General features: G+C 43.1%; 1 protein-coding gene across 1 annotated transcript in view; it reads right to left on the reverse strand.

Moving 5' to 3' along the window:
• Nucleotides 1–24,590, reverse strand: part of Prkg2 (protein kinase cGMP-dependent 2) — a 103,821-nt gene that overhangs the window by 32,130 nt on the left and 47,101 nt on the right. Inside the window, 8 exon segments of the mRNA XM_032916130.1 lie at nucleotides 5,076–5,217; nucleotides 6,307–6,396; nucleotides 9,040–9,176; nucleotides 10,944–11,097; nucleotides 12,175–12,273; nucleotides 14,677–14,745; nucleotides 17,811–17,905; nucleotides 19,058–19,135. Coding sequence (XP_032772021.1) covers nucleotides 5,076–5,217; nucleotides 6,307–6,396; nucleotides 9,040–9,176; nucleotides 10,944–11,097; nucleotides 12,175–12,273; nucleotides 14,677–14,745; nucleotides 17,811–17,905; nucleotides 19,058–19,135 — 864 coding nt within the window.

Below are 24,590 nucleotides of genomic sequence, written 5' to 3' on the forward strand. Positions count from 1 at the left end.
TAGCAACGAACCTAGACCCGGAGGTACTGAGAACTTTACGATGAAAACTACCTTACTTAATGACCCATGAGACCATAACTTCATTTTACACTTCGTTTCTTACTTACCTTCATTAGATGCCTAACTTCCCATGAAATTTTCAGGGTTTAAGATAAAGAAGAAATACATACATACATACACGTATGCATACATACAAGCATATATACATACAAGCATGCATAATACATACATACATACATACATACATGCATGCATGCATACATACATATGAGTGAGGCCAAGGTCATTGTTACAAGGACCCTGTGACTGCTACCATGCTGACGGCAGGTACCCCCACCACTGCCAATCCATTCAACCACCTCGGGAACCCTCAGTCAATACAGTTCTACAGGGCTTTCTGCCAACAACCCAGTCCCTGTATTTTTCTCTGCTGAATGACGCATGCTTAGTGACCCAGCAGTTGCTAAAATATCTCTCGTGGGCACTCATCACCTACTGGGAACAACATTTCACAGGCCTACGAGGTCAAGTTTGTTACTTGTGTTCTATGCATCTTCTAGTGCTGTGGTATTTTATGATATTAACTTTTGAGTGGTACATTAAAATGTCTGTAACTGTATGTGCCCCTAATTCTGCCGGTCTACTGTTTACTTCTGAAGAATCTAATTGGAAAACACTTTGAAAGACCAGACTTTTTCTATGAGCTCGATGAACTGTGCACCCTCTCATAATATGGTATCGTTTCACCTTTAGGAATATTTCTTCCCTGACAATGAAACAGTGAAGCCTGATTTTTAATGACTCAGCATTTCCAGACACATCTTTTTCATCCTTAATTCCAGTTTCCTGCACCTCATTGTTTAAGCCTTTCTGTTGCAGATATCATTTATCTGATTTTTTATTTTCTATTTTTATTTGACAATTCTTTTTTTTTTTTTTATTCTGGAGAGTTAAGTTCATTCACATATCTTGGATTTTCTCTCTAATTTCTTAATTTATGTTCTTTCCCCGCCCCTGGCTCTCCTGTTTCTTCTTGCTGCCTTCTTTGACGATGACATTTTATCCTATTTTAATTTCAGAGACCCCTACTTTAAGTTTATATGCTGCCGCTGTTGAGTTACCTTGCGTTTTCTTGTTTTAATGTGATGCGTTACAGTGCGGCCGATTTATACCCTAATGTTTGACTAGCTGACAGATTTACCATTGTCCAGTGTTCACCTCTCCTGCTGCCTTGGACTCTCTTTGGGGGATGGGACGTCATATTTTACCCTTCCATAATCATATCCTTTTTTATGTAGCAAACAGCTCTCGTCTTTGTGTAAATATCTCATTGCGCCCTTCCTGAAAGATGGTTTTTCTGGGCTTAGAATTAAACTTCGTCAGTTATTCATGCTCAGAATTTTTAGCATGATTTTCTACTGAATTCTGGCTTCATTTGTTGCTGCTAAGTTGTCAACTGAAACTCTCCATTCCCTGATGTCCCCGCCCTGTTTATTTCTTTGTTTATACCTACTGGCCTTTCTCTTCTACGATTCACTTTGTCTAAATTCTGGATTTCCCTACTACAGAAGCCAATATCCACGGGAACCCTGACAGTGCTCTGGAATTCAGGGACTCTTCTCCCACAGAAAAAAGTACTGGCTCTTGTGACCAAAAGAAGACGGGAAAGTACCAGCTCATGACATTGAAGAGCAAGTCTTACAAGACAGGTTTGATTGCACGGGCACAAAAGTCACATAAATCAATTTGGAAAACCCAACATCTTCATACAAATTTTGCTTGATACACTCTTACTTTCTACAAATCGTGAACATATTCTATACTACCATTTATTCATTATTTAACGATTTCCAGTGAAGAGCTACTATGTTATACTGTGTAAATAAACCTTATTAATTTTTCATAATGATGATACCATTTTAATATAACATTTTATAATTTGCGTAATGTTTTATAAGTGCCATTTTATTTTATTTAGAACTTTTTATTGCTACGATATAAAAAAGAGAGTTTTACTTGTGTGTTGATTTGGGGCCAACAGTGCTTCACTTACACACTCTAAGCTCTTTTTTGGATGTTTTTAAGACTTCTCTAAATAATGAATAAATGATAATAAAATAATAATAAATAAAAATTCATGCTACAGTCAAATAACAAGAGGTCATTTATTTCATTTTCTGACTTGGGGCCTTCTGTTGTCCTTTCTTGGTTTATTTCATTTGCTGAAACCTATTACCATGTTAACAGTGTAAGATCAGATAATCTTTCTGTTCTCAATCTAATGAGAAACTGTTCAAAGTCGCTCATTGGCTATGATGTTAAATTAGACTTAATCCTAATCCCTCATATACTGAGGCATATTCTCAATAAACGGCTATGCAGCCATTTTAAAACGTGGGTCTCACTTATCAGGACACCCTGTATCAAGGCTTAGGTATTTATTTCCTTTGATGGCTCTCCAGTGACTTCACATTTTATACATAAATTAGTCACACAAGGGTGGTCCAACCCAAGCTACTCCACCACACGTAAGAACTCCCATTGTCTATTTAATGAATATTATAGCCTTATTTTCTCAGCAGACAGTTTCTCCAGGCTTCTTAGATCTTCTTTGAGAGCCCGGAGAAGCTTAAACATCTACTTCTGCTCTTCATTCTCTCACCAACTAATGCCCATGATACTTAGTATTTTTTCTCGTCCATTTATTATTAATGTATCTAGCAAGAGCGTGTCTTCCCTGGAACTTCACCTCCAGGAGTTCTTTGTGTCCTGTATTGACAGAAAATTCTTTTTAAAAGAATCTGCAGTGGTGCCTAGGACCTTGGGCATGGCTCCAGCATGGGTCCATCCTCATTTCAATTCTTGCTTGGATTTTTTTTCATTAAGAGCAGCTTGTGGCCAAGAATTCTTAGAGCAGACCTTTTTATTACTCTCCCATGAGCTAATGATGACGTAAGTATGTCTGTCTATGCGCACCGTCTTTATAACTCTGATATTTGTTTAACCTGTTTGGTTCCTGCTTCTGACGAGAGTCCTTCTCTAGCTCATTTTCCCACAAGGCCCAGATCTGAGGGTTGATCTCTTATTCCTCAGTGACATGGCCACTAAATCAGAATTCTAGGTCATTTAGACTTGCTTGAGCATGTAGCTTCGATGACAGCACTGGGACTGGTTTTGCTCAGATGAGGTAACTGCTGTAACTCCTGTGTGCAATGTAATAACCATCCACTACTATTCTATCCTCTTCCCCAGCCCCAAAGAAACTCCTATGTTGTCTGTGGAACCCCTCCGTGCATTCCCAACACTCCTCTTCGTGTCTTATCTGGTATTTCCAGACATTTTGTATATTCAGGATATCCAGTTCAAAATATAATTGGTAATTGAAAATTCAACACTGACCTTTTAGGTACCTCAAACCACTAACTGTTTATTTTGCCTATTGATAAATAAATGTGAAGGCTATATAATAATAGCAAAGAGGAAGTCACTGCCATCTAGTTCTAGAAATATTAAATATGCTCTCTGAGAGTTTTGGGAAAACAACTATGAAAAGTAAGAGATACATTTAATAAGCAGTCTTCAGCCTTCATGATAGTTTTTCTTTCTTCTACAATATTCCAAAGAGTTTCCCTAAAGACTTGGGGGAGTCACAGTCAATGGACGAATTGTGAAGTCTTGTGTTCGTACCTTGCCAGTTCTGAAAGCTGTCTTTCATGGACAAAATAAAGCTTTTCATGGACAAAATGTCTCTTGGGAGTGAGCCAGGTTTCGCATGAAAGGCCCCTTATTTTATCTCATAGGAAACGATCTCTTAGAAATTAGACAAAACAAACTTAATCACTTGGGCTAAATTTCGAGATTACACCAATTAAACTGATCTCATACATTATCAAGCAGATTCACTGTTAAAAGTTTTAACATAGCCTCTGTGTCTGATAACTGATCAGTAAGTAATGTTATCTCCCCACATTGAAGCCCCAAGGTGGCAGTATCTTTACAAGTGGTTAAGTTCCGACGTGGCTAGATATCTTTGAGGAGCTATCAAAATGGATGCCAGAAAGCCACTTGGGTTTCCCATCCTGTAGGCTTTCTTCCTGAAATCCAAAGTGGCTTTACTTTCCCTCAGTTTGAACACCAACTTCTATTAGCATCTCCCTGAAAGAAGTGAATGCCTTTTATGGTCTTATGTGGTCTGCAAGGAATAAATGGTCCACAGAGACGGTTAGCAAGGAAAGATGACCTCATAGCTTCTGAACGCTGACTTCCTATGTGAACAAGTAGAAAGATTTCAAAATAGCTACCAGTGGCCACATGTTTCCTTCTCTCCCTACTTAGAAAGTGGATCCCTTGAGACAGAAGTCACACTCATTTCTTTATTCCTCACAAGGCAGTTCCTATATGCAGCACCAAACAAAAAATGATTATGTGAGGGCTGGAGAGATGGCTCAGTGGTTAAGAGCACTGACTGCTCTTCCAGAGGTCCTGAGTTCAAATCCCAGCAACCCCATAGTGGCTTACAACCATCGGTAATGAGATCTGATGTGCTTTTCTGGTGTGTCTGAAGACAGCGACAGTGAACTTATATATATGATAAAAAAATTTTTTTATAAAAATGATTAAGTGATACTAACAAATTCAAAAGACATTCCATGATGTGAATCTTCAGAAAGAGTAGTAGACATGGTTGAATCACTGTGGCATAAAAGAACGTATGCATAGTTAATGGGGAAACTGCTCAGAGGTTAAGAGCATTGGCTGCTTTTTCGGAAGACAGGGGTCAGTTCCTAGCACCCACATGGCAGCTCCAGGGTATCTGACACCCTCTTCTGACTCTTCAGGCACAGCCATGAGTGCACAGCACGCACAAATATGCAAATCACCCATACATAAAACATATTTAAATAGAATATACTCATAGCATTGCTCACAGGGTTAAGCATAAAGTATTCCAGTGCCAAGTCCCTCAGAGTAAAAAGTGGCAGTTGCACCAAAACCAAAAAAGAGATCGCCCCTATAGCACAACTCTGTTGTAGAAATGCCTCACGTGTTCCTCTGAGTAAGAGGACGCGCCTTACCAACTTAAGGTAGCCATCGGCATCCAGAATTAAGTTCTCTGGCTTCAGGTCTCTGTAGATAATGCCTAGTCGGTGTAGATAATCGAATGCTTCTGTCACGCAGGCCACACAGAATTTGGAGGTGGGTTCATCGAAGCTGCCTCTGCAATGACACGGTTTCTCTTCTTAATACTCTGAGGATGCCCTCGGTGCCGTACTAGGCATCTAGACCACATTGTAACTTACATGTGGTTGTGTGCACAAATTCTTAACCCGGCATTCGTTTACTTACATCCCTAGCTCAGTGGGTCTTGGCCATGAGAGCACTGATCAGCCTTTAAACAAATGGTTGACTGGATCACACCCCAGGAAAGTGAATCTCGACACGTGATGATATCACAAAACGATCTTGGCTTGTAAGAGCTCTGCATGTGATTGCGTCCTGCAGCCGGGGTTGAGAACCACTGTGCCAAAGAAGGCTATCTAAAGGCTCGCCAGTCAACGACTCTCCTGTCTATTGCAGCATGCCCTCCTCACATCGCTCTCCCAGTGCCCTTGTCTACTTGCTCAAAAGTCTACAGCTCTCCCACCTTGCCTTTCTGCACCTCTCTGCCCTTTTGAGTCAGTCTTTGTCATTCATAGGGCATCCTTTGATTTACCACCTCCTTACAAACGCGTAACTTCTCTTTGGTTATTTAGCTTTCCAATTAGCGGGATATTTTAATATCACCCTCTTCCTTCAGATAATTCTGAACTTATTTTTTTTCCTAGAGTTCATACTTATAGCCTTTGACACGCAAAATCCCATATTGTCTAGGAACCTTTCAAACTTCTACCACTATGCCTTCTACATAGAAGCTGCTTCGTACCATCTGCATTACGACTGCCAACATCACTCCTTCCATGAAACCAAAACCTTGTAGGCATCCCATTCTGCTTTGTCCGTGAAGGCCTGACCACTCTCCGCCACATCCCGTTTTAGTATTCTGAAACTGAGCCTGCCTCTTCCCATCCATGTGACCTCAGATAGCTCATACATGCCATATGCCTGGAACCCTTCAGCCCATATACCAGGAGGACAGATTTTGAGACCCGAATGTTACTTCTGTAATGTTAGCTAACAGAACATGCCAACTACCACCTGGTTCTGTGTTGTGAGAATATTCTCCTATGATGGTACCGGAGTACCGTCCTCACAGACCAGCCCGGATGTGAGTTGATAAGAGTGGTCACTTGCAGACCTTTTCCTTACCTGTCCCTTAATATACTCCAGAGCTCCCCGCCTAAGCAGGCCTCCAGAAGCATGTATACGTATTTATTGTCCTTGAAAGTACGATATAATCTGTGGAGACAGAGCAAGCAAATGCTTAGAAATGTAGCTCTAACATCTCTGAGACTGGAGGAGCTCTAACTTCAGTAACGTTCGCGACAGACGATCACTTCCATTGTCACACAGACATCTGTGGTGATTTGAACATGCTTAGCCCAGAGAGTGGCACTATTAAGAGATGTGGCCTTGTTGGAAGAAGTGCGCCACTGTGGGTGTGAGCTTTAAGACCCTCCTCCTAGCTCCTGGGAAGCAAACAGTCTTCTGCTAGCAGCCTTCAGAGGAAGATGTAGACCTCTCAGCTCCTCCTGCACCGTGCCTGCCTGGAGGCTGCCATGCTCCCACCTTGATGATACTGGACTGAACCTCTGAACCTGAAAGCCATCCCCAATTAAATGTTGTCTTTATAAGAGTTGCCTTGGTCACGGTATCTGTTCACGGCAGTAAAACCCTAAGGCAACATCCAACAGCTACACAGGGCTTCTCACCGAAGCCTCTCTGGTTATTCCGTGGACCTCTGACTTCGTCTTGTACTCACACAGCTCTGCCTCTGCCCACTGAACTTCCTCATCTCCATTTCCAGACCGCCTTCATCACAAAGACGTCATGCCACCTATCAAATAGGGGCTGTCCTCCTTCCCCAACGCCACAGGCCTGTGCATATGATACATACCTTCCCTAGCAGGTCATTATATGCATGTTGTATGCCCCCTAGTTGGTTATCTAACATTGGAACTAGACTAGGGGACAGACTTTGAAGTAGTAAGGCTAGTGGGGAACGACTTGGCAAGGACGCCTAGAAGTGAAGGGCAGTCTGGGTGAGGAGTGTGTGTAGGATCCGGGTCCAACAAAGGCAGGTCTGTCAGGAGCTCTGCTGCCCTCGGCCAACCTCTGGAGATTAGATGGTGGGTATAGTGGTTCTGAGCATTAAAAACGATGCATGAGAAGGACAGAGATGGCATGCTTAACAGGCCTCCATACTCCAAGCTTAGGTATGAGAGCCTGAACAGACCCCCGTAATCGAAGCTGGGGCAGGGGAGCCTCAGACCTGCGGTGGTGTGCCTGGACAGTAATGCCGCATTCAACACTCGGGGGCAAACATTTTCAGATGCTCAGAGTTCAAGAAGACTCTGTCTTAGGGGCTGGAAAGATGGCTCACCCCTTGCTGTTCTCACAAAAGATGAAGGTTCAGTTCCCAGTAGCCACATAGCAGCTCACAGTCATCTATAACACCGGTTCCATCGCCTTCCTTTTGGCCTGGGTGGACACTAGCCATGCGTATAGTACACATACATACATGCAGGCAGACATTCATACACATAAGCTAAAAGGAAGGCAGGAAGAATGAGAGAGAGGAGGAGGAGAATGGGGAGGGAATGGTGGGAAGTGAGAAGGAGGGGGAAGGCGTTGACACTTCTCTTGGTTGTACCACACCAGAGGGAAGCAGCTGACAGACAGTGCACAGCACTGGGAACTGCAGTCATCCTTCGGGAGCTGGGTACGGTGCACACATTTACAATCACAGCATTCAGGAGCGGGAAGGTTTCTGTGAGTTCAGGGTCATCCTGGGCCTCGAGCACAGTTAGTACCAGGCTCATCAGAGAGTTAAAGCATTTCAGAGTGGGGCCCCAGAGCTAGAGTCCAGGCTAGATGCCACATGTCCCCCCTATTTGGTCTTTCCTGTAGGCTACACATCACCAGAAATCACCAAAACTACACTAGGGACCGTTAAGAAGTAGATGAAAACTTAAACTGGTTATTTGGGTGGCCCATGGGCATGCAAGTGAAGAGGGCGATGGCCTAGAGAGTATCTCTGCCAAGCCGCTCACAGGTACAGAGCATAAGGGAATAACTGCCAGGGGATGGGCACTTTGGGGCTTGGAGCTTCCAGGACCAGGTATGGCCCCCTTTGGTAACTGTGTGTGGCCAAATGCCCTTCCTGCAGAGCTTTAACATCTGCTCACCCTGGGCAGACACTTGTTTCCTCCTTCCCAACTCTACATTAGCTTCAACTACTTTATAATATACCCTACACACACACACACACAGAAAGAGGGGGGGTAGGGAGGTACACACAGACACACACACACATACACACGCACACAGAGAGAGGAGGGGTAGGGAGGTACACACAGAGAGACACATACACACACACACACACAGAGACACACACACAGAGAGACACACACACATACACACACACAGATATGCACAGACACACACAGAGACACACACAAAAACACAGAGAGAGAGAGACATACACACACAGAGAGACACACACACATATCCACAGACATGCACAGAGACACACAGAGACACAGATACACACTACATACAGAGAGACACACAGAAACACCCAGAGACACACCCAGAGACACACACAGAGACACAGAGACACACACACATATACACAGACACACACAGACATGCACAGACACACACAGAGACACAGATACACACTACACACAGAGAGACACAGAGACACAAGCACAGACACAGAGACACACCACACACACACACACACACACACACACACACGTGTATACATGTGTGCATGTTAGCAAGGTTTCCTTAGGATAGGACCAGTTGGAAACTCCTACCCAAGATCCCATAGGAGAACTCAGAGAGCACGTCCTGGAGTGCCCACTGCCCACTCACTTCACGATGAAGGGAGAGCACAGCTCCTCCAGGATCCTCTTCTCGGAGTAGACGTGCTCCTGCTGCTTTGTGTCAACAATGTGCTTCTTCCTTATACACTTCATGGCAAAAGCGATGTTCTCATTTTTAACTTTAACCTATGTGAGAGATGGAAGCATTCTCATACTTAATGTATCACAACAATTTGCAATATGCAACATAACCTATTAATTAACAAGAGTTAAATTAATTTAATTTACTTTTAAAGAGTATGTAAGCTTTTAACCATGTATCTCTCTAGAATTGATTACTATATAACTTTATGCACTTCTAATCATTTTCAAAATACGTCATATAACCTGGTTCTAAAATTTTTCTACTGAAGTAAGAAAACAGATTCTCATTAAATTTCATGGACAGAAATCTTTAGTTTTCACTGTGTAGCATGATCAACTTCGCTAAGAATTGCCAAGGCTTCTGACTTCTTAATATTCACCTCTAATTTTCAAAGAAACTCATATCAAATTAATTCTGTGTCTGTCCTACTCAGTGGGCCAGCCTACTAATCATATGAGGTTATTTAAATTTAAATTAGTTAAAAGTAGAAATTTATTTCCTTGATTGTATTATGCATATTTCCAAAGTCCATCGGACGTATCAGGTAATAGAAGTGTATATATCCATCATGGTTGAAATTGGCATTAGAAAGTAAAAGAGGGCCTTGTCTGTATGCAAAAAGGAAAACACATTCTTTAGGGTATATCAAGATTGAAAACTATTTTTTCTGATAGGTATAAAAATCCAGAAGCAGACAATATGATCAGTAAATGGAAATTGGCATCTTATATTCTCATCATATTTATCATTATCATTTGCAATGTCTACAGAGTTTTAAATGGCTGGAGAAATTACGTCTCCAGTAGTTGTTACGCAGGAAAGAAGATCTCAGCATGGTTAATTCAGTCTTTTAGCTTGGCTCTTGGGTGGAGAATATCTGTACAGGGCATAAGACGCATTACAAATATTCTTCGCCCTGTGAGGGAAGTGTTTTTCCCTTCCTCCGTCAGAGATGAGTCTGGAGTGGGTGTGACCTGTTCTCTCGGGGTCTGGAGCAGCATTCCACAGCTGCTAATGTCCACCCATCCTGCAGACAAAGGCCTCGAGGTAGCTCCTGGAGGTCACTGTACAGTGAACTGTTAAAAATCGCCGGGACAAAGAAGGACTTGGTGATTGCCAGAGGCTCAGAGCCATCTGCGCCCCACGAGAGCACAGATGTGTATTCCAAGGTTTCCTCAGAACACTTGGTCTAGCCCAGGACCTCTGCTACTTCTTGGGAGCTGATTATTAAGATATTATTAGCACAGAAAGGCGGTGCTCACGGATACCAGGCCGTGGCCCCCAGCTGTCTGTTGAGTGCTGCGGAAGGCTGCTCTTCAAGCATCCTTTTGCTTTTTCCTTCTTTCCTGTTTCTCTGATGGAAATTTTTTACACGACCCCAAAACAGGGTAATGAAAGCCAAGCACAGAAGTAGGGTTGCTTAAGGATATGACTATAATATTAAGGATCCCACCTAGGGTATTTCTGCTGGCCACTGCAGAGAGATACTGTGTTTGACTGTACACATCTATGCACATGTTGTTATGAAATACATTTTTTCACACTTCATAATCTTTCAGAATGCCTATTTGGTACATTCTCCAATAATTACTGTCAAGAAGGATTCATCACGGGATGTGATGTAAGAGATCACTTAATTACTAGTTGCGAGCACAAACAGACGGAAAACGTTTACTTCCTCAGATTCAGAACGCTTTAAGATACCAATGATAACTCAGATATTGCTCCAACCTAAGCTGGGATATAAAACAGAACAAACAAAAAAATCAAAATGCTTCTCTCAGATGCTTGAAACGTAAACCCCTTACAAGCTCCACTCTTCCGAACCCACCAACGCCCAGTGTTGCGATAATCTCAAGGTTCTGGAATGGGGAGGTTGAGGAGAATCTGGCCACCTTCTCTTTCAGCTGAATCATCTCCAGAGAAAGGGCTTTGGACAACTTCCAGCTAGACATGGAGCGCCTGAAGAGAGAAGCAAGAAGTCACACACACACACATGTATGCTGATGGTGCTGGTATCCTGCCAGTCACAAAGTCTACTCTCACACGGCCCATGGGTGCCAATAGGACTGTCTCAACTTTTGACAGGGATGCATTTGATCAGACCTGGGGTCACTCGGTTGGACAAAAGTCAAATTCAATGCGAGTGAAATGGAGGGATTTGGAGCATTTGAAACACATCAAAAAAAAAAAAAAAATCCCTGTTAATCAATAAACCAGGAGAGGAGTCCATGGAAGAGAATGAAACCAGTCATGTTTGTCATTCCCATAAGGCCACACTGAGAATTTCTGCTGTTCGATAGTGAAGATTTTCGTGCCTTAGGCAGAACGACTGCTTTGTGAGATGAGAACATGCACTTCTCATTTTACATCTAAGCGCTGCTGTTCATAAACACCTGTCTCGTCCCTGAATTAAAGCCAACTGTCCTGACTTCTGCATGGGTGAAATGTTACTCTAAAAGGCTATAGGCACAGAGATTGGAGGCGCATATCTTGGGGAGAAATGAAGTGCTGATTGAACGCTTTAACTCAAAATTTACTCTTACTGGAAATTTTGAGTGTACCTCACCAGAAGCCTGTCTCGAGAGCATAAGCTTCAGTCTTCCCTCATATGCCTTAAGGTTAGCATAGTGGGGGGGGGGGCAGCGAGCACAGCTTCGATGTATGAGGTCGTAGGTTTAATTCTCAGCACAAAAATATTACAATAAAATTTTAGTGTAACAAAAAAAATTACAAAAGTTCCCTATGTTTTTTAAAAAAAAAAACCCTATTACTAATTTGAAGTCGTCAACTCAATCCAATGTCTTCCTACTCACAAATACATCGTTGGAAACTTTCAAAAAAAAATCCATTCTAAAGTATTCCCTTTATCAGAAAAATTCTCTCAAATTCCTACTCAACACTCGCAGTGTTTACTTAAGAGGTTTAAAAAGCTCCCCATCCTGGAGTGGAAAGTGTCTCCAGAATCCTCTAGCGAGGGTGCATGGACAAGCACTCCTGTCCCTGTCACCGCTCTCAGGGAAACCTCGTCTCACTTACTTTGCGTGTCTCTTTTCATCGTCACGGTTCAGGGTGGCCACATACCCCTCAAGGTATTTTTGGAGTTCATCAAATGTCCCGACAGTTTGGTTGAATGTTCTAAATAGAATGAGACAAGGCAGTACGTCGTGAAGGTATCAAGACAATTTGACACTCTCCGTTCCCATTTATCTGTGTGTTTCCATGTGTGTGTGTATGGAGGGGAGGGGTATACCTGTGGCGGCCTAAGCTTGGGTGTGATTATTCAAGAGCTGTCCACCTTTAGGATGGGGTCTCATATTGGCTCGGAGCCTGCCAATTAGACTCCGCTGGTTGCCTAGCAAGTTCCAGAGATAAATCGACTCCCTCTACATTCCTAGTGGTGGGGTTATAAGCGTATGTCCCAGTGTCTAAAATTCGTATGTGGTTTCTGGGGATAGAATTCAAGTCCTTATGGTTATGCAGCAAGCACTTTGTTGGCTGAGCTATCCTCTAAGCCCTAAGATTTCCTAAATGCTCGTACACACACTCACACACACACACACACACGCACACACACACACACACACACACTCACTCACACACATACACACACATACTCACACACACACATGCACACATACACACATAAACACACACACCACACACACATACACACACACCACACACACCACACCCACACCCACCCACACACACACACACATAAACACACACACCACACACACACACACACACACACACACACACACACACACACACACACACACACACACACACATGCACGTATGCCTGCACACACACATACCCACACCCACACACACACACACACACACACACACACACACACACACACACACACACACACACACATGCAAGCACACATACATGCACACACACACATAAACACACACACACACACACACATACACACACACACACACACACACACACACACACACACACACACACACACACACACACACACACACACACACACACACAGCCCTGAACCATCCCCCAAGCTGGAGAGTTTTACTCAGTGCAGGAACACACACAAAGCTATCTGGATGTTTGTTTCAACTTTTAAACTGCTTTGTGATAAGTTATGAAATAAGTTAATATGTCACGGGAGTATGTCTTATTTCTTTGATGACACTATGGCTGTACCCAGAACACGGTTCAGTTTTTGTCTATGTGAGTTCTATTCTTTGGCTTGGCTATATTACCAGTGAATATTTAACTGATTAATGAAGGGTTCAAGGAGCCAGGTTCAAATGGCCTTTGAAGTAGAGAGGGATAGAGAGACTTGTTTTAAAAGAGTAACCTAAGAATGATATCAATATTGGTGCATATTATTACAAAATTAGTACAGTTGGCCCTGCCTCTCTAGAATGATACTTAGAAGTGTAGGTTGATGTCATTATGCAGCTGAGGACAAGATACGATGAAACCTGCCACTGGACGAGAAGGAAGGGAGGCGGGAACAGAGGTTTTAGGAGGAGGGGGAGGAGTCAGAGTGAGGGGGAGGCAGCTGAGAGAACATGGGAGTAAATGTTAAGATTCTCCTCTGTGCATAGTTACAGGTTATTAGGACTATTCTTAAGGGATGGATGTGTACAGGATTGTGTGCTGTCCAGATGGGCAAGTTATATCTTATCAATTGGATCAGAGGATATTGTGTGATGTGTTCTTTCATGTGATGACTTCATTGAGTTCAAGAGAACGCATGGTGGCAGGATGCACCTGGCCCGATACAGAATTAGGATGTGTATGCCTGGCGTGGTGGAAACCTGACAAGAGAGCTATGAGTGAGGTCAGGGCGGCCTGACAGGGTGCCACATTAGAATGGGCTCACGAACAGCAGGTCTGAAAGTACTCAGGGGCAGCATGGAGCCGCTGAGATAAACTAACACTGGTTCCGATGGCCCACTGGAGCCTTGAGCTAGCGAGGGCGTGAGACCGCCAGGGTACACACAGGAATGATTCCACTTGTTTTATATTTTTACCACAACAATAGTGACTAATTTTTTTTTTTTACTTCACAGGAAGATTCTGGACTGAGGAGATGGCTCAATAGTTAGCTGTTCATGTAAAGGACCCATATTTGGTTCCCAGAACCCACACCAGGTGATCTCAACATCCTGTAGCCCCAGCTCCAAGGATCTGAAGCTCTTCTTGTCTCCTTGGAGACTTGCCCACGTATCAGACACATAAATAAATCCATGAAAGCACTCACAAACTGAGCTCCCTGAAAGACAGAATTTAAACCAGCCCATTGCTGATAATTATGTATCAACTTTGCGCACAAAATATTTAGCCTGCCAGCATCTGCCACTGCAGAGACAGACTCGGATCAGAAGGCCCGGTTCCTGCTCATGAATTTTAATGGCATGTACATGCAGCTGAGCATTGGCCAGCATTTCCAAGCAGTGATGGATCTGAAAACAGAGAGGGCTTGGAGTAACAGATGCCAAGTCTTGGAAAGTAACAGGTGCCTGCCTTCTCTGACACTGGGACACTCACTCTCGGTCGATCACGAGGCATGCGACATCATTTTCTTCCGCGATTATATTGGCCGATCTGACGTCATCGCTGCAAATGAAACAGAGAAAGTCAGCTTGCACCACAACTAGAAGTTGAAAGTCTGTTTTGGTTAGGGGACCTGCAACTTTATGTGAATTCACACCCAGCAGCTAAACCATTCAAAGACTACAGCGGATTTTTTTTTAATAGCATGGTATTTTATATCCAGCCCTTTTAAGAAATGGATTTGAAATGCGTCCCAATAAAGGTTATGTACACAAAGAATTCAAGGAAGGTAACTGTGCTGGGAGCTTGGAAGAATCACCAGCAGCCTCGATGCGGAATCTCATTGGTGTTTGTCACAGTCAGAAGAGCTCTCCCCCGTCAAAGGAGAATCTTGAGTGAACAAGGAGGCAGCACAGAGACCAACAGATCAGGGAAATGTACTGGGAAATGGTCCAGTGCATACCCTACAGCAAACCAGTCAAGATGGAATCCAGGCGTGAGTGCACAGAGTCATAGAAACAGATTAACTGAATACTGAAACACCTTCATGTCATAGGATATAAAATGGATATTTTTCACCCCTCAGGAAAATCTCTAAAATTAGTATCTCATGAGGATGAACCATAGCATAATTAACACCGCTACCTTTCCTGTACATAATGGAATACAGACCCTCACCACGGATCTCGTAGATATAATGAGTCATTACATAGGATCTGAAGGCAGTGTAAATGTCTAAGTAATATTGAGGGGTCAAGAATCAGGTAAAGTATTTCTTCAGTGGCTTTGGCTAATGTATTCGTTCGAAGAACAATTAGAAATTAGAGTCTAAGGAAAGGCACAGGCATAGTATCCAGTGCCGAGAGACTCAGAGTAACTCAGGAGTACTAACAAAATGTGGACATCATATCGACAGCTCTAGACAATTCCATTAAAATGCCAACCATGTATTCCTTCGCATGCCCTTAGTGGGAGCACGGAGAAAACCCATGTAGCCCATCTCTTATGTGCCCAAGGAGCCCCCTTTCTTTCTAGATGATTCAAAACCCACCTTATATAGTTGACAGTTTGTCTTCAGTTTATAGGGTTCCTGCTAGAGGATATCTATCAGTGGAAATAATTGAGCCTCAGGGAATTTTAGGCAGAGGTAGGACAACTTTGGATCAGTTTACCCAAGCAATTAAAAGCAGACCCAGAGACAGAGTAGTGGTAGAAACAGAAGCAGAGTAGAGAGAACCAAGCACTTGTGGACTCACACAGACGTAGGCACGGACGTGGCCTTGGGTGGTGAGTTCAGAGCAAGAGAATGCTTAAGGCATTTGATTTCCATGTGCACGCCATGAATGTCAAGGATCACACCACAACAGGGTCCCACATGTGCCTTCAAAGTAACCGCATGTTAAGTGCCATGGATTTATTTTTATGAATAAAATTCTGAAAGAACTCCCGAGACCATTCAATGTCATTTTGGAAACATAAATTGAAGGAAGACCGAGAGCTGCAGTCAGCAACTCTAAAGAATGGGGTCATAAAAATGTGCAAAAAAAGGGAAAAATATTTGTATCCACATTTCCTTCCCATTCGTTTTAGCTCTGTGCTTTTCAGATGCATTGGGGAGCTAGCTGTCTAGTTTAAACATAAACCCTTGTGTTTCCTATAGGGAAAGAACTATAATTGGCTAGCTGCAACAGACAGCACAAATTGCTTCAGGTCCAGCAAAGCCAGAGAGCACACTAGCTCTCAAGAGAAACTTAATATCTATACTCCATTTACAGACTCTTTCCTATCTGCACGGCTTATTTGTTTTGCTTGAACGTGGGAAGATAATTATGATAACGCAGAAAAACGAGGTAATCTCATTATTATCAAAGTAAGTTTATTACCAGCTAGAAATTAAGAAAGGAAAAACTCAGCCTGTCTCTAAATTCTACTCCGAAATTGCTTGCATAACAGCTAAAGCCCAATTTATTATGTTTTACTGTTTGAGCTTTCTTTGAAAAATAAGAGATGTAAGAGTTTTAGATAATCAGATGTGTCTCTGGGTAATTTTTGGAGCGCTTTCTCTCTCTCCTGCGGTAATTATGCAGCCTGTCATGCAAATCAGATGAACAGGAGTTTCATGGGTGAAAGGGAAGAACACAGAGCAGAGAGAACCTGTTCCTCAATAGCTCTTTTCTTCAAACGTAAACTTGCAATAAAACCATTTGGTGGTAATATAAAATTTAAGAGATTCCTAAACAACTGTGAATTATTCACTTAAAAACACATTATTCCGAAAATGTCTTTCTCTGAACTCCATCTTGTTATTTTATGAAGCTACTTTTTTATTTAGGAAAAAAAATATTTCTTTATACATGGGGGTGTTTGTTTAAAGAAGTACAAGGTTTTCCTTGAGCCACTTATCAGCTTTTAAAAACATATTTCCATAACTTAGGTCAACTGTAAATAAGCCTATAGTTCAAAAGACAGATGGGTCACACACAAATTTCAAATGCACTATTCTGAGCTGATGCTAAGACTTGCAAATCGAACTCATAAGAAAGTCCCTAAAAATTGTTTTTGACATGATGTTTTAGACATGCCCAGCGTGTGAAAAGCTGTTCTGACTTTTTAAAAGATTCTGTTAAGTTATTTACGTGTGTGTGTGTGTGTGTGTGTGTGTGTGTGTGTGTGTGTGTGTGTGTGTGTGTGTGAGAGAGAGAGAGAGAGAGAGAGAGAGAGAGAAGTCAGAAGACAGTCTACGGGAGCCAGTTCTCTCCCTCCACCATGCTGTTTCTGGGGATCAAACTCAGGTCCTTAGATTTGGCTGCAAGCCCCTCCACCCACTGGTCCTTCTTGCCAGCTCTCTTTTCACATTTTAATAAAAAAGAAAATTGTTGAGCAGGATACTTTTGCAAACCACAGAAACATAATACCTTGCACTAATGTTGTTAGGCTAATAACTTCCTCGCTTTACATTCTTTTGCTAATGTTTTTAAGCTAAGAGTCAATCTAACACCATTTGGATCTAAGACTTGATGTAAGACTTTCCAGTTTCTTCCTGTGCAAAATTGGCGTGTGGGCAGTTTTGACGTGGAAAACACGAACAGCCTCTTGTCTGAGCATGATGCATGAATCCGTGGACTCACCTGATCAGAGCCTTTTCTCCAAAGTACTCTCCTTTCTGCAGTGTTTTGATCAACTGTGGCTGATCGTGGCCCTCTGTGCTCTGTGTGACTTTCACCTAGATCAAAGCAGAGACCAAAGTAAGTGAGGGTTCTGAATGCACAGCCATCATACACACTTGCAGAACTATGGGAAAGAGGGAAAAGAAGAGGCCGCATTAGTGGTACAGTTATCAGGACAACACACTGCACTGCTCTGGTTCAGGCAGGTATGAGACAAGCCTCTGTAGCAGGAGAATCTCTTCCCAGACCAACCATTAAGATCAACTCCCGAAGTCAGTTTTTATTTGTATTTTTATTTATTTTGTTTTGGGGGGACAGGGTTTCTTTGTGTTCCCCTGGCTGTCCAGGAACTCACCATGTAGACCAGGCTTGCCTCAAACTTGGAGGTCTGCTTCCCTTTGCCCCCCAATTGCTGGGATTAAAGGCGTGAGCCACTACAGCTGGCTCGAAAGGACTATTTTAAGAATGTAAATCCCGTGATCCTTACTGAGAGATCCTCAAAGCAAATGATGATAGTCTTATAGGGATTTTTGTTGCTTCGAAAATTCTAACAGACTTGATGACTTAATCAAGAATCGGTCTGAAGTCTGTCCACAGGTAGGCTATCTCATATGGACCTCCAAAACAATGATGCCTTGGAAAGGCTCACAACTCAGTGCCCATTTCATAGGGAACCACAGGCTAGGCAGGTACGGCATAGAGACTCAAACTTAACAATGTTCTCTGTTGGAGCTAGGATTAGTCCTCTTAGTCCCTTTCACATTGGCTAGAGTTCATGATTGATATTTATGACGCCATTTATGTCACTATGAATTAATATTTTGAAATTCTCTCGAAGAGTGAGACTGCACGTTGAGTTCGTTCTCCTGAATTCTTCATCATATCTGTTATATTAAAACATTATTCTAGCCCCACTCAACTGACAATCAGATAGATGCTCATTCTTAAAAGAGGACTCTAGAAATAAACCAGCCATCATAGACATTACACACGGTGAGGCCTCCATAAAAACTAGGTTCGATGTCATCTGTGGTCAATCAGGAGTATCCTGCGTGCTCCTCTCCAAACCTGGGCCTCTGAGAGAAACCCAGAGACGCTAACTGAGATGTCTCAAAGCCCTCCCTCCACAGCCACATAGAGCACCACGGCACTGTTAGCACCCTGAATCCAACAGAACTTTTATGACTTAAGCTTGACTTAGAATTTACCTTTCCTTTTGCCAAGATGAAAAAGGTGCTCCCTTCCTCTCCTTCTCTGATGATGTAATCTCCTTTGTCATAGTATTCCTATTGGGATGAAGAAAAACGAACAGAACACGAGATCGAGTGAGTGTCTATGACTGAAAACACCCAGGAAAGAGAACCCTTTGTGTCTTTGAGTATGGACTGCCTGTGAGCTTACCCTACCTGCCATTAATGCTGTGGTAAAACTGAAGAGCGTTGCTTTATTGATCAGCTAGAACACTTTGCTTACTCTTATCTTTTCTCGGAGAACCTTCACTTGCAAGATTCACTTTCAGTTACGGAGGGCAGAGATACGGTGAGAAGGGAGAACAAGGCGACAGCCAGAGATACAGTGTGACCTCACCTCTGGCTGAACCGCCATGTCTAGTAACTGTCTAAAGGGTAGGTCAAAGGTTCAGAAAGGAACACATGATTGCATGATAGCTTGAAAACATTCCCAGTGGGTATTCGGAGAGGCAGCCGCTGTTTCTAACTCTTTGTGGAACAACGACTCCTACAAAGAGTTCCGGTGCACAACAGACCTCTCTGCTGTGTGCACTGCTTCTAAAGGATCTTCATCAGAAAAGGTGCCAGCAACATCAGAACCTACGTGTGCAAATTCTGGCATTAGGGTTGATTTATCCTCGTGAAAGTGCAAACAATCACTTCTTTCTTCTTTTTTACATTAATGTTTCTGTCTTTCACACATAGTTGTGTGATTTGAGACTTCTTGGCGAGAGAGAAGTATCCACTTGTCAGAGCAAAAGAGCAGCCCAGGATCATGGGACACAGACAGACCACACTGACCTCTTCTATGTTGTCTTAGTTTGACGTTGTCTCAATTCAGACAAGTAAGATAGATTTCTTAGTGATTTCCACAAGCAAAATGATTTCTGCAGCAAAATTGACAACATAATTTCCCTCATTTGTCTCCTTTAGACTGGAAAATAAGTCCTAAGTTAAATCTATCTTAACACATTTGCTTTTCAAAGCCTTCCTGGTCATTTAAACAAAATGACCAAAGTGTAATAGAACAAATCTTTATGGACTGATTATTACTCCTCACATCAATGAATACATCTTTTATTCTCATAGCATCGTATACACTTATTTAGACTTTTCAACATCTCTCATAAAGACACATGAAGCCAAAAGGACCAGATCGCAAGCCCAGTTCTACATGGAATTGCTTTTAAATGAATAGATCAGCCGAGAACCTTGACCCTCAAAGCTATAGAAGTGTGTGAGCTTTCGGTAGCTTTTAAAACTAACAAGCACAGACCCAGGGCCTTAGAGCAACTCCCTCTGGTCAGCTCAATGTTTCTGCAGATCAGAAAGCCCAAGGACAGAGGAGAGCAGCTGCTTGAGGCCTTTTAAGATTGGGTTGAAGGTATTAGAGGGGCTGTGTTCCATCCTGAAACCTCCAGGTAGAGGAAATCTGCTTCAAGTTCCCTATGATGGCTGGCTGAACTCTCTTGTGGGAAAGATGGCATTTCCTTCTTGGCTGTCAGTGGGGAGTCAGCCGGGCTGCTCTGAGCTCTTGGAGGCCTCTGCCTGCTGCAGTCCCCTTGACATCTTAGAACAAGCATGGCATGTAAGATTCTTACTCATGGACTCTCCCCTAGTTTCCACTTCTGGTTCTACATAGAATGATTCTCTTCTTTCAAGGCCTTCAACCCATCTAGTCAACAAGGGAATGGGTGTGGCCATGTGTGAGTACAATTCTGTATATCCCCATACGACAATGTTTTCTGAAACGTTGGGGACATCTTAAACACAGTAAATGTGTATTTAATAACTGATGTATCAAGGAAAGGTACCATGGGATATGCTTTACTGTCACATCTCTGGACCTAAATTTGCTCTTCTGTATCTACTGCATCCAGCATTGTCTGAGGAAAAAGTAGAAATGTTCATGAAGTACGCGGTAGAATTTTTGGTACACACCAGGCACCTAGCGACTATTGATCTCCATGACAAGGCTGCAAGCTGGTTCTCAGAGTCATCTATAGCTACCAGTGGAAGTGATGCTTCTGTTGTTATTATTAACCACATGGTTAAACTATGTCCTAAAGGATAAGGCAGAGGTCTTTATCTCACTTCTGAGCCAGACACATGAACCAGTCCATGTGAACATCTTCAATCTTTCATGGCCTAGAGGGACCTTGGAAACCATTTGCTAAATGAAGATGGCAAAGTAGCCACCAGTTTACATCTCCAGATATCTGGGTGACCCCAATGTGCCATCTAGACTGGTCTGTGAACGAGAGGCAAATTCTCGTTTACACAAACAATGAGATTTTACATTCGCTTTGCTTAGTCCAGCTCCTTCTTTTTTTCTTATTTTATATTTTTTCAGAAGTCTTCTCTCTGGAGACGTTCCATTACCACACCCCTGCAATCCAAGATGTCCTCCTTCTGCAACTAAAATACCAGTCGCTTCAGTAAAGCGGCAGTGTCCTGTCTGGCTGAGGATCTGTTCTCGATGTCCCTTATCCCCATTTCGTTCTTGGTCCCCATCACCCACATGGAGCAGAAACAACACGAGAAGTTTCTGATGGACTAACCAGACTGTTCTTCGATTATTTGGAAACCATGGGCAGAGGTGTGGTCTTAATTCCTGACAACCAGCAAGTTCAGAGGGGGCAAGCTTGAGAGGGGACATTGAGAAAGAGCCTTATTATTTCTGAAAGGGCAGCTTCCCCAGTGGAATCATCCCGGGAATGCTTCTTTGTCACCTCAAACCATGGAAGGAAGGCAAATAATACCTCCCAGTGTGTGGACAGTAACTCATGGATCAGGAAAGGCTGTGGAAATAGGTCAGACCGGTGAGAACCGGCTGTGGTCTTAGACTACCCAGTATTTGTCAACTGGGGAATGCAGCCAGACAGGCCCGGGCAGCCACCACAACCAAAAAGAGAAGGGCAAACAGTGCGGTGACTGTCCTGTGGTCACGTTGCAAAGGGTCCCTTAGAAGACCAAGAAGCCATGGGCTCTGCCCTGTGCAAAGTTGGTTTTCTAGCATTTTCCCCGTAATAAGGAATTCACTTCACATGTTTGCTCGATACACCCATCAAGGTACACACACATAGACACTTATGTAAAATTGAAACTGTCTTTGAAACCGTAGCTACACTTGAGCCTTTGATATTGGCAAAACTGTTCCACCAAATTGCTTCCGTGAATTAGTGATGATCCACTACCCAAGGCCCCCTGGCCTGAAAAGGAATCTTTAAAGGAAGACACCCAGGAGCCCAAAGAGAGCTATAACAAACGTGAAAAAAAATAAAACTAAAAGGAAGGAAATGAATTTGAGAGCATTCCAGAAAACAATACAAATGGACAGTGGCCCCTACAGGCATGACTTTTCACTGTGAGAAAGACATGACTCTTGTGCTGATGTGGCAAAAGGCAAGAAATTGAGGTTCTGTACAGAAAGCATAATAACTGGGAAGAAACTCGGGAGTGGCGGAGGAAAATCAAAGCCTAGACTCCTCACAATATAGAGGTGGTGCTACCAACCTTCACCGCAAAGAAGTGTTGATGAAGGGCAAGATGTGCCATATACACATGCACACACATACATAGAAGCACACAGGTACAACTCATTCTAAAAACCTGTTTGCAGTGCTGGGGAGATAATTCAGGCTGTAAGGTGCTAACACAAGCATGAGTACCTGAGTTTGATCCCTCAGAGTCTACATTTTTGCAAACTAGATATGGGGGTGATTGTTGTAATCCCAGTACTATGGAGGCTGAGGCAAGTGGATTCCTAAGGCTCACTGGCCAGTGAGCTTAGTATAATCTATGCATTCGGGCCAATGCGAGACCCTGTTCAAGAGAAAGGGGGATTGGCGCCCAAGGAATAACACCCACAGTTGTCCTCTGACCTCCTTTCATGTGCAAATACACATGTGTTCACACCTGCACACTCACCCACACTACATATAACACAGAGAGGACTTACCCAAAGTACGTATAACACACACATGCAGAGGCTTTGCCAAACCTGATTAAAAGCGGGAATCTCGGGAAAGAAGAGGCAGACCACCAGGGCACACTACAAAGCACGTTTCTCATCCCTCAGTACTTCTCAAACCCTAATGAGCGTAGGGATGCCGTTGGTGAAACGCTAAACTATGAAATTGGCATTCTCTACCAGTTTCTGGTTTACTAAGCGTGGGGCAGCCCCTGGGAATCTGTCTTCCTATTGGCAACCCATGAGAGAAGGGAAGCCCTGTCCTTATCGCCCCCTCCCCCGCCCCGAAAGTCCCGCCCCCGGAAGTCCCGCCCCCGGAAGCCCTGCCCCTGGCTGGGCTGGAGAAGTTTAGAGGCTGGAATGAGAAGAACTGAAAGGATCCACCATGTGACTGGTGGTCATGAACTTTGTCATGCTAAAAGGCACCAGTTAGTACTGAGTTTCTTTGGAACCTGACAGCTCTACCAAGGTACCTGAAACTCTCATCCCCCTTTCTCCACCTTTCTTCCCCACACACAAAGAAAAACCAGCTTCCCCACCATTCTCTAAGCAGCCTTTCAGACACCTCCTTTCTCAAAAGACCGCGGAGATGAGTTGCAGGGAACTCAGCCAGTGCTTCCTCACAACTCTCGGCACTAGGGGGGTTGGCTGTGGTGAGGATCTGGGTTGCACACTTTTCTCGGAACTAAACAGACTCCATTACTTCCTTGCTAATCACTTCCACAGCTGAGAATTTTCGCACATCACAGGGATGCATTTGTTTCCCAGGTGTGAATAAAGAGCCCTTTATACATGGTGCTGCTGTCTGCAGGGGCTGAGAGGTAGTCAAGCATTCCTAGGGTGTTTTAAAGGATGAAGCTTGCAAACTTGAACTGTGTGCTAATTAATACTGTATCGAGACCCATCTATGTATTCTGTGGCTGTCGCCTATGGCCGCTATGAATATGTCTAATTGACCATTTATTTCTAATGATGCCAAGTTCTCATATTCCCTATATAAGCACTGAATTCCCCTCTGGTGAAACCACTCTATTAGTAGTATATTAAAAATAGATTTTCTTTTGGTTAACAACAGCAACAGCAACAACAATAACAATAACATATAGGGCTTCTCTGGGCTGAAAGGGAAAAACCCTAAGAAACTAGGATGAATTATTAATTTGTAACATCTGTGATTGTTTTATGTTACATTGAGAAAAATCCAAAGGAATGCAGGGTACAGGGGCTTGTTGAATCTGACTTTATATTTGAAGTCCTAGGGGACAGGAGGTAAGGCATGGCCTGCCCTTGCTAAACTACTTGCTGGACTTTGCGACTATACATGGAATCATTACTGGTGTTGCTTAAATTTAGAATAAAATAGCCCCTGCTTCTCTCTCAACACATAGGTGTTTGCACTGTATGTTATGATTGACAGGGGCATGAATTTGTCAACAGATGGGCGTGATTTTTTTTTTTTACTCTGTTCCCACTGAAAGCAGCTCTTTATAAGTGTCACACCCAGCAATGATATTGCCACCAACCCCCTACCTCCTTTTA

Source organism: Rattus rattus, chromosome 11 (genome assembly GCF_011064425.1).
Source record: "Rattus rattus isolate New Zealand chromosome 11, Rrattus_CSIRO_v1, whole genome shotgun sequence".
Taxonomy (NCBI): Eukaryota; Metazoa; Chordata; class Mammalia; order Rodentia; family Muridae; genus Rattus; species Rattus rattus.